Source organism: Passer domesticus, chromosome 2 (assembly GCF_036417665.1).
Source record: "Passer domesticus isolate bPasDom1 chromosome 2, bPasDom1.hap1, whole genome shotgun sequence".
NCBI lineage: Eukaryota > Metazoa > Chordata > Aves > Passeriformes > Passeridae > Passer > Passer domesticus.
In genome coordinates this window covers 71,145,872-71,162,817 of record NC_087475.1, presented here as the reverse complement: position 1 = coordinate 71,162,817, position 16,946 = coordinate 71,145,872, and the positions used below count along the sequence as shown (strand labels likewise).

The following is a 16,946-nucleotide window of genomic DNA, read 5'->3' as shown; positions in this document are numbered from 1 at the left end:
CTTCTTGTGGATCCTGCCTTCAAATGCCTTGATGTAGTGCTTTTACAAATCTTAGAGCTTAACCATGCTGAAACTCTACAGCCTTCTGCATTGATTTCTATTTCTGTTTTGTCTCATTTACACTATCTCCCTATTTGATCTTGTACTTGAGGTAAAATTTCTGTGGGTTATAGGTCCTTTTTTTCCAAGAAATGGCATACTGAAGACTGGTCAGTGAGTCATAATGCAAGTCTGTCTCAAATGAAATAGGAAAGAAGGAAACAAACACACGCATATATACTTCCACTTTACTATCTCAGTAGCAGCTAAAATTTTAGCACTTGTGACAGAGATATAAATAGAAGGGAATATTTTTTTTTATGTAGTGGAAAATGATATTTTATTGAAAATATATTGTCTCAGAAGTAAATTCTATCTTCAAAGAGTGGTTTCATTTTCTGTTGGCATTTTTTTTAAAAATAAAAAACCCTAACCATTCCTTTCAGTAAGAAATAATTTTTTGGCACACTGAACTGGCAGGAATTTGACTAGTCTTAGGTAGTTACACTTAACCACAGTTTGCTTAGATAAAGCTTTTTTTCTTAGCAATTGAATGAGTACAGTGAGCAGTAGACCTCAAATAGACTGCTGTCTGCATTCAGTTGTTGTGCTCTATCTCATCTATATTTTCCTTTTGCTGGGGTTCAGACTGTAGTTTCTGAAGCAGCTGAGCTGGTTAGCGGCTCACTAGTACTGAAAGAAGATTCAGGTGTGTCCCTTTGCTAGGCTGGTCTCTGCTGTTAGTACCCTGATTTGTTTTAGCTCCATACCAGGTTACCTTTCACCAGCCTTTTTGCATCCAGAATACTTTTCTCTTGAACTGGGTGCTGTTTTATGGGTGACTTCTCTGAATGTACTAACTGGTGTAGTCTGTGTTGTGGCAAGAAGCTGGACCCTCTTCTGTAGAGAGCAGTGACCTTGTAGATCAGCAGAGTCCACCTTCCAAACCACATCTTGGTTTAGCTGACTGCATTAGCAGGCTCTACATCAGCCATCCCATTCAAATGACTGCACTGAAAATGCAGCCTTTTCAGGTAATTGGGAGTGAGGAGAAAATGGGGTGCCCCAAATAGGACTGTTGAAGATCACAGCCTGTGCAAAAGGGCAGATGCCACAGCTGGCTGTTTGCAGAGTGATAATAATGAGGTTTACATAGAGTTGAGCTTTTAGAAAATGGGTGGGAAGTGAATGCCCTGAGGGAGTTATGACCTGCTTTCAGCTTTGGCTTAAAACTAATGACTAGTTCTTTGAAAAAAAAGTGATTTTCTGTGGCTTGCAGATTCCAGCTTCTGTTGTTTGTGTTCTAAGTATCCCAACCCTGGATGTATGGATATAACTGTTGTGGACTTTTTCTTTTGCAGTTGCTGCGGGAGCTCAAGCATCCAAATGTCATTTCTCTGCAAAAGGTGTTCCTTTCTCATGCTGACAGAAAAGTGTGGCTTCTCTTTGACTACGCTGAGCATGACCTCTGGGTAAGGTGAATTGTTTGTAGGTACCAGGCTTAGAGTTTTAGTTGCAGCAGAGAGACAGGGTCAAGGGAGACACATAATTTTTAAGCACAGCATAGCTGCTTACTCCATGTTTGTTGGAAGCATTTTCAATACTAAAGGAAAGGCAATGGAAAATGTTAAGAAAACACACCATACAGTTAACCTGTGATCTCTTTAAGAAGATTAAAAAAATGCAAAAAAATCTGCAGAAATCAGCTCTCAGTAGCTAGAAGTCTACTTAAATAAATGTAGATATAAACCCCTATTACAGCAAAAGTGGGGTGCAGGAAAATGTATAGATTATGCAGGTGAATTCCCTTTGAAAAATGACAAACTTTTTTTTCTGAATAGGATGGTTCAGTTTTAGTTTCATTGATTGTCATCTCTGAATACAAATGAGAGCAGTGACACTGTATATTTAATTCATACATTTCATTGGGAAAATTTTTTCTCATCTCATCTGCAGGAATTCCATCTGTTTGGGAGGAAAGCTATTTATTCCTAATTGCAAGATACAGCTTTAAAATATAAACCTGTTGGAGGCAGAGTAAATTTGTTTTAAGATATATACTTAATTCCTGTGTTAACTCAGTATTTGTAAGCTTAATATCAATTTGGAATACTTAAAAAATAAAGTAGCATGGTAAAAAACGAAAACACCATGCTGCCTTGACTTCCCTGAAAGAAAGGTGTGTGTGCCTCAAATTAATGCTGACATACATTAGGAGCACTGCTCTCAATTCTACAAATGCTAACCTCAAAAGAGGCTAAGATTCATATCAAAGGGTGCAACAAAACAATTTGTAACGAGGGTGAATTTTTTATGAATGTGTACATGTGACAATGGCACACTATGAATCATGAGTTGTTTTTTTGTGAGCATGTCACTTAGCACAAACCAATTTCTTTTAAAAACAGTTTTCCTTATAGTTTGGAATTACCTGGTTTGCCTAAGAACTAGTTTGTAAGTTTTCTTTATGCTAAGCTAAAGGAAAGACGCTTTCTTACAATTAAATGTCTTGGAAGTTCTGATACGTGGTATTGAGGTTTTGTTACCAAAATAAGATCAGAGACAAAAAAGTTAGCAAACAGCTGAAATGTTGAGACATTCTTAAGGCTGATAAACAGAAACAATGACATCTTGGGAAAATGGCGTACAGTTGGTTAGCTTTGTTTTTATTTTAACATGATGGAAGAATAAGAGCACTTTTTTTTCCACTACTCCCCCATATTTGATATGCTAAGCTACAGAGGTCTAGGAACGTTTGAGGGGGTTTTTTGTTTCAAAATGTGCTACAAGGCTTCATATTTGTTAGGGGTGTTATTACTATAACCTGTTCTTGTTGTATTTATACATTTCTGCTTTGCTTCATGCTTAACCTAAATCACCACAGAAGTCTTTCTGTTAATGAAACACTGATTTGTATGTAACTAACTTAGAAATGACCCTCAATTTTGACTTCTATGCTTCCATGCATATACCTGTATGAACTTCAGAATTCCCCAGCTGCACCAATTCCTGGTTGTTCACTGTATCTGGATGTGAGAGGCTTGGTTGCAATGACTGGGCTGGCTCTGTGCCCCGGAGAGCTGGCCATGGATCAAGTGTTCCAGCACTTGTGTATTTAGGACAGCAGGTTTTAAGTTAGGCTGGGAAAGAGCTAGATAATACTGAGTGTATTAGAGCAGGAGCAAAAGAAGTCTGGGACAACCATCTGTTTTGCTTCCTGTCTCTGAAGAGTCACTTCTCTCTGTCCACTATATGAGAATAACATTTGTTTTGGAGTTGGTGGAAGAGAGAGGTGAGAGGAGGTCAATCTTGTGGTTCAGGCTGAGAGATGATTCTGCATGTGGTGCTTGGCTGACAGTGCAGGGTCTGTCCCATTTTCATAAATGTTTTTTTGCTCTGTGCATCTCCATTTTTGCCATTGACAGGGCAGAAATGTGCCTGTTCCTCACAGGAAAGCCAAGCCTGGCTGCCTGAAGCAAAGGAGGGCAGGCTGTATGGAGCTGGGCTGCAGCAGGAGAGGAAAGGCAGTTTCCCAAAGGGTGTTAGATAGCTGGGTTAGCTAACTGGCACCTGGAATATGGGGGTCAGGAATGTAGGAAGGGCACACGACAAAAGTTTGGTGCCAGGTTTTGGCAGACAAGATCTGGGCTGTTTTGATGATCACACAAGTGCGAGCCATTACAGAAAAAAAAGTGTGAATATGTTAAGAAGTTTCTTCTGTAGATTGCTTCTGTGTTTGAAGGAGGCAAAGATGGAAATGGTTGCCATGACTATGGCACACCTTGCTGTTGAACTTAGTGACGCCTGGGGCTTAAGTGCTAAGACAACACATCCTTTTGGGCTCCTCCTCAGTGCCAGACATCATTGCTTGTGTCTAAATTTAGAATTGCTAAAGGTTCTTTTTCTGTGTCAGACTTGGTGGCTGACTTTCAGATGGACAGATTTGTAGACTTGCTCTGTTAACAGCTTCTGTTTTGAGAGTAGTGTGCTGTAAGGGTATAGTAAATAAAGAAGGAATAAATCTGAGCTTCTGATTTAAATGTATAAAATTCCTAATACATTTTGTAAAAAATTCTGCTTGGCATTAGGTCTTGAATGTTACAGTCATTATTACTATAGGAGAAAACTTAGAAGTAAAATAGTGTAGGAGGTAATACACCTGTAATTCTGTGGTTTGATGTACAGGATATCAGCCTATCTTAATAAAAAAATTCCCTGAACAAAAATACCTCTAAAACTGCAAAGATCAATGATCTAAAAGGAAATGTGCTTTGATGTTCATATTGGTTTTTTATTCCTCGTACTCTGCAAGGCTTAGCTGCCTTCTGGGATTAAACCATAGCAAAAACTGATTTAATTTTTGAGAGATTGGTTTGGGACAATGATCATTTACTTAGTACATGATTAATTTTTTAGTACATAAGGCACATGTTTGTAGTTTGGAAAAACCTATGAAAGGTTGAAAAAACCCTGAGAAGTCTGTGTAAGGAGTTGATGGCAATCTTTTTGCGTAAACATTGCACTTCTTTTATTTTCATTTTTTTTTCCCCTTTGCAGCACATAATCAAGTTTCACAGGGCTTCTAAAGCAAACAAGAAACCAGTTCAGTTACCTCGGGGAATGGTGAAGTCGCTGTTATATCAGATCCTAGATGGTATTCACTACCTGCATGCTAACTGGGTGTTACACAGGGATTTGGTAAGTGGATCCTCAATGGGTTTTAGCACTGGGATGATAATTGAGGGCAAGGGTTGTTTTTCTTAATGAAAAACCACTGGGAAACAAAAGCCTTGGTGCTAAGAGCATATATTAATAAATATATATTTTTACACTGCAGTCAGACGGCCTTGATTAGTAGAGTGGATTTTAAAAGCTGGCTGTGATCTGATATGCTTTTGAGAGCAAGTGTATCAGATAGCTGTTTATGTTTTTTTATTTTCTAAATAAACTGTTTTAAATGGGTTATTTAAATAACAGGCACGTTGAGGTACAGAAAATGCCTCTAGTAGTATCACTGCAGGCAAGATAAATAACTAAATACAGCTTTGGTGTAGGTGGGGGAGAATGATTGGCTGTAAGAACTGCTGAAAAAAAGATTTTTTTCTGAAATTATCAGTTTAATGTAGGAAAGGGACTTTTGAAAGCCATTATTTTCTCCTAATGTTTATAATCTACCAGCAATATAGCCACGCCAACTTTAGATAATTTCTGCAAGTAAACTAATGTTTATCTAAACTACAATATAAGGAAAATATTTATAACCTGAGTTAGTGTCTTTAACCAGCAAATTCTTTTCAAATGGTGAATGACACCAATTCTTAAAAATTTGCCTTCAAAATAGGCCCACAGCTAACTGGTCTTTTTTGTCTCTTGTCTTGAAATTGGGTAATTCCTCTGATCCACTTGTCTGTAGCTCTTACTCTTTGATAGCATTCTTTTTTTTTCAATTTACTTCTAAGTGTACCACCTATATATGATACTCTTATGCACGAATGAAATTTCAGCAATTAGAAGTATCATTAATTTAACCTTTCATTCCTATGAGTCACTATTGCCAGTGATATTCTGTGTTTGGTGAAATAAGTCTGGATTCCTTACTAGTCCTCCAGGGTCAATTTTTGTCTTTGAAATAGCTTTAATAGTGTTCCTGAAAATGTGGTCAAGGACTAGTTTTTTGACATCTATTTTCATGCCTGATAAATGCTTTTACAGAATGCCAGTTTCTCCATTTGAACAGAAGGCAAAAGGTATATCTCTGATAAGTAGAATTTTCAGAACTGAAATACAAGGAGATTTTGCTTTATTGCAGTGATTGTGTGGATGGTTTTAATTTGCTCCTGGTTTTAGAAATGGAACAAAAGCCTCAGCACTGAGGGGAAAGAATCAAAAAGATTCTAGTGGCTTTGTCATGACTCATGAAGTAGTGGAGCAAAACATAATATAGAAATACACAGTGCATGTTACTACTTAGATAACTTCTGTATTTTAAAGAGGCATACAGGAAGCAAATGATTTGTCATCAAAAATAAAAAATTGTCTGATGTTTTACTTTCTACAGTTTTGGAAAATTTTTGAACGTGAAGTAAAGCTTAAAAGAACCAGGCATGTTGTTAACTGGATGGCTCAGGAGATTGGTAATTTATTACAGAGCCTTTCACATCTAGGGCTGTAGCTCAGATACAGTTTAAGTTGGCAACTGCAAAAAAACTACTGCCATCTTATTTTCTGTGAAATGAGTTGGTGGTCTCAGTCAGCATGAAGCTTCCTTCCAGCAGAAAATCCACCATCACAATTGGCTATCTTTTGATAATCTGAGGAAGAGACGAAAAGCTTGAGGCAGAGACTGAGAGGTCTTCCCACCGGAACCTTGTCACGCTGTGTTGGTGAGAATCCTGTAAGAGCTGTGCAGGGGCTGCCTGTGCCACCTAGTCCGTGGAAACCTTTGCACTTGTTATTTCAAAGCTGTCCAGCTTGAGCTGAATTCAGAAGCCACATGTTTCCTGCAGAACAAAAGACAGAATCACACCTGCCAGTGCTTGCTTTTAGGGTCTGGAAACAGCCTGAGTAAGAGTAGGGATTCTGCCTAATGTTTTGTCTTGGAAAGACAGGAGCCTGTTGGTTAAGCTTGAGAATTGGGACTTCACTAACATCTTGATTCAAAGCAGCATAACTGACATTAATGCTTAGATGTGATTTTCTATTCCAGGATACTTGTAACATTATTCTTCAGGAATATCAGTGTTAAATCATCAATTTTAACTCCAGATTGGATGGCTGGACAGATTTACCATGTTTTTCCTACTGTGCCTTTAAACTATAGGTATTGCTGTAGTTTCTAGATGTTTGTTTTCCTGGGTTTAGATACACCCACAGAGCTGCTTAAGTAACATGCTTGCTTTCATGTCATATACTACATTATAAGAGTGATGGTGCTTGGGGCTGGTAGCAGGCTAAAGAGTATAGTACTTGGCAAAAAATTCCATTATTCTCTCATTGGATAAGGAATTTTTTAGGGGGTATGGATTATCTGTATAATTACTTTCTGTCTAAGTGCAGTTTTCTGGGTTTGGGTTGCTTGTCTGTTGGGGCTTTATTTGGTGTATTTTTAAAGACATCTGAGTCGAGTTAGCTTATAGGTAGCTAATTTTTAGAGTTTTTTTAGATTTTGACTTCTCTAATCAGAAACAAAGTATGGCATAAACCTCAACTCCTTTCTTGCTACAAGCGGGACAGTAAAATGTAGCAGCTATTGAAATCACACAAACTTAGACTGAAATTTGTCTTCGCAGTGTTGAAATCAAGAAATCTCAACTCATGTAAGGTTTGTATAAAGTGACTGAATTCTGTATGAAAAAAGTAAAATCTGTTGTCTGTTGTGGGGTTTGTGGTCATGGTGTGCCTTTTACAAAGGAAATGTGTACAAATCTTTGCAGTAACTTAAATACTTGACTGGTTTTCTTCCACTGGGTACCTAAAAGCCAATTCACCATTTCAATCAGAGCAGGGAGATGTTGATTGTATCAACAATCTATGTTGATAGTATTGCCTTTGAATACTGCCTTGAATACTACTATACTTGAATAGTTAACTTTTCCATGAGTCTTTGAAACATACCAGTAAAATTTTTCAACAACTAAATGCCAGCCCTTTTAAAATTTCTTATTTGACTTGCACATTCTTCACCCTCTTTAAATTTCATGGCTGAGAGCAATTGAAAGCAGATTGTTTATTCATGCTCTGACTGTAGCAGGAAGGAAATAAGAACACTTCATATAATTACCACAAAGTGCATCAATTATAGTTTTAATAATATTTTGAATTTAGTTATCAAGCATGCTTGTAACCTACTGCATTTTGCTGACTTCTTTTCTGAGTATTTTTTCCACTTTATAACATGCAGCTATTGTGCTTTTTCCTTTACTCCAAGTTCTTATTCCACACTAAAATAAGCATAAGCAGAAGATTTGCCATAGATCTGTTTTCATCAATATGCAACTTCAACAGCAAGGGAAAAGACAGCATGCACTTCACAGCATGCGTGGAAGGTTTTTTCAAGTAACGGGCTCAAAAAAGAGGTCCTTTTGCATGGTACAATAACTTTTAAGCCATGCCTGTTAGCATTTGAAAGTGCATCTCTATTTAATTTTTTGGTAGTAGTCCTAAATATACAGTCAAGATCCAGTCTCAGATAAGAGATGAACACCGTTCCACAGCTTCTGTGTGGTGACAGCAAGTAAGATTAGTCTGCAATTTACATTAATAATGGAATTGGCACCTAAGCTATTTGAAATACTCCACAGTGCAGCCAGTGCTTAAAAGCATGCCATCATCACCCCCAAAAAACTCCAGCAAAAAAAAACCTAGAGGAATTCTCACATGTCTTGTAGTACTGAAGCTGGGACAGTAGTATAAAATTATTTTTGTTCCTAAATCTTCAGACTACGTTCTCTGGCCTATTTCTTTGTGCCTTGTGTGAGTGGGTGTTGAACAGATGAATTGCCACTTGGCAAATGAAGTATGGAAGTGGGGAACAGAGTGCTGGGCTTCTGCTTCCCATTCTTCTCCTCCTATCTCTTGCCAAAGGAATTAACAGTCTCTTAGCCTTTGTCAATAATATCTGTGTCTAGTTAGCCTGGGATTGTGTCACTGTGGTCATTTGAAGACTGGCACCAGTGCAGTGTGGGGAAGGTGTTCCTCATGTGCAGCTCAGCTCAAGGGCTGCAATGGGACAAGCACTGGCTTTTAATAAGCTTTGAGGCAGTCAGGCTTTAATACAGTTGGTGTATAGCTTTCTGAGATCTGGACTCTTCCCAAAGATACCTGCTACCACGTTTGGGATTAGTGAGAACATTGGAAGTGTTGTTTTAACAAGGAATGAGGAAAAGCCACTGCCAAGTTTTTTTTTTTTTTTTTTTTTTTTTTTTTGTAAACAGGAGCTGTTACTTTCCAGGCTCCATAAAGTGAATCACTTAAATGTGTCCTTTAGGCAAAGGTAAATATGTGGAACTTTTACCTTGGCAATTTACAATTTTCTTCGTTAGAACTCTAGAATCCAACGATGTCTCCCTGTCAATATTAAAGGACTATTTCAGAAATACAGGAATGTTCTTCTGTCTTCCTATAAAACTTCCAAAGCTGTGGTCATTTGAAAGAGTGAACCTAAATCCTTGAAAAGAAGAAAGTAATAATAGTGAACATTACGAGAAATAAGTTTACAGCTTTAAAAAGTAGGGTGATTTTCTACTCTTAAGTAGATCGACAAGTAATAGGTGTTATTTCCCAGAAGGTATTATAATGACTTGCTGATGATTTGCTTTCAGAGGAGAGAAAAAAACTCCCAGCAATCCAAACCCAATCACTCTTCTGGTTGTCAGCTCTTACATTTCCCAAGATTTTTATTTCCAAGGTGTTTTTCATTAGGTATGTACTTTCATGAGATCACAAAAGAACAGCGTGTCTGGCAGAACTTTATTTTCTTGCATGTGCTTCTAATCACATGCTTTCCTGTGAGTTGTACTTCACTGTAGTTCTAAATATTCGGTGGTTAAAATAATATTAGCTAGTGTTTCTCAATTTTTCTGTTTACAGGGAGCATGACTACTCCCTTGCCTGCCTTTCTGAGCACTTTTTTAATGTATTAGATTACACTTTCAAATCAGTAAGTAATGAAAATGTAGAAGTTATCAAAAGAGACTGCAAAATTTCAGTATTTGGTGTTTGTGGGAACTCAGTACATCACTCCGGATGTCCAGAGCTACTGAGACAACCCTTGCGGGGCTCGGAGGTCCTGGAATGTTGCCAAAAGTACCTGGTGGCTTGCCTTTGATCCTTCTAAAGAAATGACACCTGAATGTGAGGAAATGAGAGAATTTCAGGCCTGAATGGTGAGGGGATGACATTCACTTGCTAAAACTTGAGTTATAATGCACTGTACAGGGGGGTTTTATGTGTTGTACAGGGGGGTCCAGAATTCTGTGCATGGATCAGGAGTCCCAAGATGGAGGAATTTGGGCGTGCCCTGTCCTTCTTCTTTCTTCTCCTTGGCATCCATGTTCAGGATGATGTTGGCATGTGTGGATTAGTTCATAGAGAAAGTGCACTTGCCAACAAGGGCAGAAAGTATTGGGAATTAAAGGTAAATATCTAATACGTAGTTTTCACTATAAAAGAGACAACCGCCCCGTGGGCGGGAGAGAGTGCCCTTGGCTGTCTTGCTGATCAGACCTCAGCTGGACAGACAGAAAAACTTTGTAGATAAGAAACAATAAACTCAACTGAAGACCGAAAAGCAAGAGTCCAGACTCCTCCTTCGAGAGCGTGGCCTGCCCAGAACCACCTTTTCCCGTGCTGGGGCAGAGACAAGCAACAGCCAACTCCGGCAGGTGTTCATGCCAGTGATTTAAAAAAAAAAAAAAAAGAAGCAACCCAAAAAACCCTGAAAAAATTGCCTGTTAGGTGCAACTTTTGACTGAATAATGTCTGTCAGTTTTGTACAAATGCAGATTTAAAGGTAGAAATAGAGCATATTGTTGCAGTGCTACCAGCCGTATAGTTGGAAAAGTAGTGAGAGATCTTTGAGTTCACTATAGAGAAGCCCATAGAGATATATAAAATCTTGTGCTTCATATTCATATATGCAAATAATTGTGGGACCACTCTCTTTGAAAGGTCATAGCCATCAGGGGAAGCTCCTGAGGGGAAGAAAGCAAATGTCATTCCACTCTTCAAGGAGGGTCTGGGAAATTACATTCCCAGTCACTCTCGCCTTGATCACTGGAAAGGTGATGGATCACATCCTCCTGGAAGCCATTTTCAAACATTTGGAAGATATCACGGTGATTGAGAGTAGTCAGCATGGACTTTTATAGAGGGGAGATTGTGCCTGGCCAGCCTGAAGGCCTTCAGTGACGAGCTGATGGACGGGCTAGCAGTGGTGGCTGTTGCTTACCTCAGTGAGGCTGTCAGCTCTGCGTCCCATCCAGCCTTGTAGACAAGCGTGCACCAATGAAGTACACACCAGAAGTGCACAGTGAAGGGCACTGAAAACAGGATGAGTTGAAGGGCTCAAAGGAGTGTGACCAGTGCCACCAAGTTGAGCTGGACACCAGTCACTGGTGGAGTGTCCCAAGGGCTGGTTCTGAGCTATGTGCTGTTTAACATCATCATCAGAAACCTGAGCAGTGAGATAGAGCACACCTTCAGCACGCTGGCAGATGATTTCCAGTAGTGCCTTCCAGCCTTAGCCATTGTGTGGATGAGTTGTATTTTCACCATTTGATTTGTCTTGAAAAATTAAATTACTGCTCTTTCAAAGTCTAAAATCCAGCTCATGACAAATCAAGAGGAGAGATGCCAGATACAAAGGGTGGGTTATGTGGAAGCAGGTGTAAGATGAGTATGAAAGATCAAATAGCTCCCAAGGAATAAGGAACAGTGTGAAGAAAACAGTGAAATACCCAATCTTTGAAGTGCAGCAGGACATTTTTGCAATGTATCTTGACTGCAGTATGATGAGAGGTATGACATGGTGCCATTTTCTTTTCCTGAGGAATAAGGTGATGTATTCCCTAAAACATTTCTGGAAGCTCTGTGGTGAAAAAATGAAAGATATACTTCTACTGGATCATCAATTGTTTGGTATGAAACTTTTGTGTAATGGCAGTATCTCTTAGAAAGATATACCCAAGCCTTAAGCTGTCAGGCCTATATTTTTCATTCTTTGCTGAAGGTGCTCAGTACTAAGATCAAATGGAGAATATAAATGGAAAGAAACTATTCAGTCTGTTCTTCCATTTGTGTTTGGGCCTTCATGCAAGACTTCCTGCAGATTTTATAAATCAGTCTTTAAAGGTAGTGAAAAGATTTTATTTTGCTTTAATTCACAGGCTGTGTTCTTTCAAGCACTTTTTGAATCTGAATGTAATATTTCATAGCTTTTTACAGATTGATCATCTTTAGCCTTAGGACTTACAAGAAAATGCAAGACCATTTAACAAGTTTTAAGTAAGGATTGCAAAAGAATAGTACAGACTCCAAAATTTATGTAATACGTGAGATCAACAGATAACACTTGAAAATTTTTATCCAAGCAAACGGTGTTTAGCAAAAATGCTAAATCAGTCCTAAAAGTTATTTGATAATCTTTTATCACACAATGCTGTTAGATTCCAATTTATAAAAAGATGAAGTGCTGAATAGGGGAACATTTGATGGATATTTTTCTGATTGCAAGTGAAAAGCTCATTTATTTTCTTGATTTAAGTGAAAGCAGGGGTGCAAGGAAAGGTCAGAAATCTCTATTCCAGGTACAGGTTTTTCAAATCTACCTCTCTTAGATTGCTGCTTTTATTCAAAGCCAGATTTGCTTGATTGTGAAGTCCAGCCCTATCTGTAATTTTTTTTAGCCTTTCAATATATTCAGCGGGTGTTTCCAAAAGGTCTGACTATATCATTGTGTCTGGGGTACTGACTTACATTTTCTATGGTGGAACCTAAATTTAGATTTTCTTCTTGTTAGCTCAGTATTTCTTTACCATAAATAATTCTCAAAATAATTAATCCTGTGTGGTAATAAAACCCATTTCTTACAACCTTCATGTTTAAAACTGGCAGTAATGCTGACAACAGGTTTTTATTTTCCCTGTTGATGAATATATTTTGTTTTGAAACTAGAGTAAATACAGTCTTTGTCCAAAGTTTAAAGGGAAGGTCAAGGTGAACAATATATGTATTATAAGAGGGGCTTTGCTAATTTACCATGCTCATAATATGACCAAACTTGGACAAAAGTATTTGGACACTGTTGTTGCCTAGACAAAGTGCAGGTGAAGTCTCAGAATTTGGTATTCTGAAATCATTGTAGACTTCTACATGAAAGAAGTACAAGGTGCAGAAAATAAATGGAAAAAGTAAGACTGCTTATTGAACTGCCACCAGATATGTTAGGGACAGACAAGTGCAACACAGATGAGAATTTGTAGTCATGAAATTGCATTATGTGATTATTGATGTTTTAGTGAGATATTTTTGCCGTATCTCCTGCAGAACTGTCAGACACAAGAAGCAATGGAAGCAGACAGTTTTTTTCCCTGACATTTTCTACATCATTGTACATGGAATAATTTTAACCAGCAGTCTTGGACCAGTTAAAACTGGCAGTGAAAACTGTTGCAAAAGGGAAATTCCAAATTTGAGTATTTTTCTTCATTCCTCTGGAGCCCTTGAGGACTAAATTGAATGTTTCAGAACTGATCTTTATAACCATTTGCATCTTTACCTTACAGGGTATATAATCAATACAGGCCTTGTCTGTGCCTTTGGGAAGTTTGTCTTTGTCTGGTGGAATATGCATTTAATTACAGCACCATAAACACATGTCTTCATATTGCATATTGATTTTTAAGCTGGAGACAAAGTGGTGCTTTAGAGTTGTAGATATGCAAAATGATAGCCTGGCTTCCACAGTCTCTAGGAAAAAATAGTTTAGAAAATGCAAGTTGTGTTGCATGTTTTACAATAAAATGATGTTGCTATGTTGATACTGTGTGATTGCTTAAGGAGGCATAGCTTACTTGGGCATGCTGGCTCTTAGTTTCCTCAAGTGACCTTTGTATCTGTTAGCAAATTTCAGGTACTTTTGGTAAAAAGATGCGGTATCAAAACAGACTGTTTCTTTCAAATGTCATGAAAAGCAAATGTCATATAGAGGAGGGCATGTTCTGGGAGAAGTGTATTGGTAGTTGAACCAGGGACAAATGCTGAAATACTTCTTTTGCTTTTTTCAAGCTTAGAAATATTTTGACTTTTTAAAATTCCAGGTCATTTAAGTAAAATGACAACTGAAGTAGAATGGTGTAATTTAAATAATGTATTGAGGAATATAATTTGTAGATGATTACTTACACCTATCTGTATATATATGACCCATTGAGGAATGAATATACGTCAACTACTAGGCAGACTGTATTAGATTTCTTTCTTTTCTGTAGCTATAAATTTGTTCTTTTGTTATGGTTTTTTCATGTGCTTTTCCAAGATGGCCAGATACTTGACTGTGGTGCTCAAAGGAGTAGTGTAATTAATCCTTCACTGTTTGAAGGCAAACTTAGTCATCTCAGTAGTTATACTAAACTAGCTGCAGAAACTCTCTTATCTATATATGTAAATACAAATAGAGGTAAGAATTCTGCAGAGGAAAGGCATGCTAGAAACTTCAGATCTAATTCCTGCCATAAAGGTACTAGCCAGCTGGAAAAAATACCAGCATTACTTGTGGTTCTGACCTAAGGAAAGTATGGAGGACCAGAAGCTTTTTGATCACAAATATATCTTTAAAGTAAGTTTAGTCAATAAAAACCCTTTGGTAGGATTTAGTAAAAACCCCAGGATATGATTTTAGAGACACCTAAATGCAGTTTGAACTTTAGTTTTGTTGAATTTTTTACTGCTAAGTGTCTTGTTAAGGTTGTGGAAAAGTTATTACACCATAAAATGCTGCGAAAGTTAGGAGTATGGGTTGTTCAAAATATAGGAAATGGCCACAATAGTGTTTTGACTGCAGTCTGCTGTACAAAGAAAATGCTGGATTCTGTGTGAGTGATTTATATTCATGATACAGAGGACAAGACGATAAGAAATCAGTCCTTTGAGTAACTCTAATCCAAGGAGTTTTAGAGTAACAATATGAATAGGACATGGTTATCCAATGTAAAAGCTTATTCTTGATGAACTCCCAACTTCATCTGTTTTACTGTGAATATGAGTGATGCAGAAGGAGTTACTTGGGATGTAGTTTGAAATACTGTATTTGTTCTGTACACAAAGTGCTCTAACACAAGCAAAGCCCATGCAACCACTGGAAAATGCATAGTAGTAAGTTACATAGGCTTTTCACCTTTGGTATTTTTGCTAATCCAGAACAGAGAGGAGTTGTTTATAGTCCGTACAAGTAGGGTGATATGGGAGTAATGATAGTATTATTTAAATGAAAAACAGCAACAAAATAGGGCTTTTAAAGAAAATGGCATGGGTTAACACAGTTGCATGTAAACCAAAGAGTAAATAAGACAATTTTCTGCCTTTGTATGAAAGTTCTGGGATGTGTGAGATTACAGTACTACTGAATGCTTGTCACCCTATGGAAACTGCTCCAATGAAATTACTGAGCAAAAATACTACTGGGTTTTTATTGCACATTTTAAATCCTTACTTGTGAGGCAGAACTTTGAATTTAAAAGGGAGGTGGAATTATATATAGAATAACATAGTACCTAAAAACTCGTTTCAGAGCAGGCTGTCCTCTTGCATTTGATCCTGATCTGATGTGTCCACAGCATCCAGAGTCATTCTAACCTGTGGACAGAGTAATTGCTGCTGTAGCAAAACCCACAGGAAATACATTTCTTCAGGAATGTTCATTTTAATGTATTAAGTTTGTTGCTACACTTTTGAATGATGTGTTAATGATGTTTGACATGGTAGATTTTCCTGCTATAATAGTCTTTTTGCCGGTGATACCCACCTTTCCTTGCTTTGAGGCTTAGTACAGAAAGTCGTGCCCTGCCGCTTCTGCTGACCTTTCTAGGGAGTGAAAGAGTTGGCCTTAAAAGAGTAATTAATTTTTTTATTCAGCTTGAATTCAGTTCCTGTGAAAGTGAGAAAAGTCTGTGTATTAGGCAATGTGCAAGGTTTTAATAAGTTGCAGTGCCCCAAGTTGGCAGCAGTTGAGTGACAGCAGAGAAAGAAAATTTTTGGAGTGTGTTCAGAACTTAAAAACACAGTAGTGAGACTAACAGCTTTCATCAGGCTGAAACAGAGATAAAATATGGTTGATGGTAACTAGCAGAAGGCCCCCTTGGCATAGATACAGCATCCCTCTATTTTCTATCCTATCCAAATACTTCCTGTACTTTTAAAATTTTTGGACATGTGTGCTTTGATAATTTAGAGGTTTGTTTTTGTTTGGCTGTTACTGGTAATTTTAATAGCTCTTAGTTTTAAAGATAATTTTATTTAGATGCTCAATTTATTTATTTTAAAGAACTCTGGGATCTTCTATATAAGTAGATAATGAACAGGAAGTATTACATTAAAATAGGCTTTCTTAATTTTCCAGTGATTTTACAATTTGTGTGTTCTGTAATCAAAAAGAATATTTTAATGTTTAGATTCAATACATGTTTTGGAGCCATTGTTTTCATCAGTGTTTGTGGTGGTCTTTTGGTTATAATGTAGTTTAAAGCCCCAAAGAGTTGCAAAAGAAAATTCACATCTTTGAATTCAAGGAAAGCAATTAACATCAGAAAAGTGCTTATACTATCATTTGAATAAGGTTATATTGTCACTGCTATTGTGCTAGAGTCCTATTTAGTATTGAAGTAGTCAGTTTTGTTAAAGTGGAAAGAAAATTGAATTATTTTGGAATGAAAATTAAATTATTTTCTCTAACTGTAAGCTAATCCAAAAAGACAGTTCCAGTCCCTAAGAATGCAGTGAAGGATCAATACCACCTTGATAATAAGGAAGTATTTTGATGTTGGTTATGACTGCTTGACAGTCAACAAGGTTGTTAGAGATGTGCTGGAGAAGTATAAACATTGAATCTTTTGTGAGACTTTGAGATGCGGTGTGAGTTTTGCAAGCCAAGCTGAAGGCTAGTAGGTTTTGCTGCACAGCTTTTCTTGTCAGAAGACCTGACTGGGAAGTGATAAACCACATTAGTATATTGCAATTTCTACCACCGTGCCACAAAAATGTTCCTCTGAGCAGCCTGTAACTTGCTAAGCCCTTGCAGTTGTCTTTCAAAACCTTTTTGATTTTTTTCTTCTCAGCAAGACATTTTTAACTTACTTGTCTTTCATGCTTCACAGGCACTTGCTCACGTACAGCTGAAGAAGTTCAGTTATGGT

General features: G+C 37.6%; 1 protein-coding gene across 7 annotated transcripts in view; it reads left to right on the top strand.

Moving 5' to 3' along the window:
* Nucleotides 1-16,946, top strand: part of CDK8 (cyclin dependent kinase 8) — a 70,181-nt gene that overhangs the window by 29,705 nt on the left and 23,530 nt on the right. For 6 of the 7 annotated variants that reach the window (XM_064409166.1, XM_064409167.1, XM_064409165.1 and 3 more), the window contains exons 3-4: nucleotides 1,401-1,511; nucleotides 4,597-4,737. In XM_064409166.1, the coding sequence (XP_064265236.1) occupies nucleotides 1,401-1,511; nucleotides 4,597-4,737 (252 nt within the window). Of the gene's footprint in view, nucleotides 1-1,400; nucleotides 1,512-4,596; nucleotides 4,738-16,946 lie in introns of those variants that run through there. The other variant, XM_064409171.1, reaches the window with a different exon arrangement.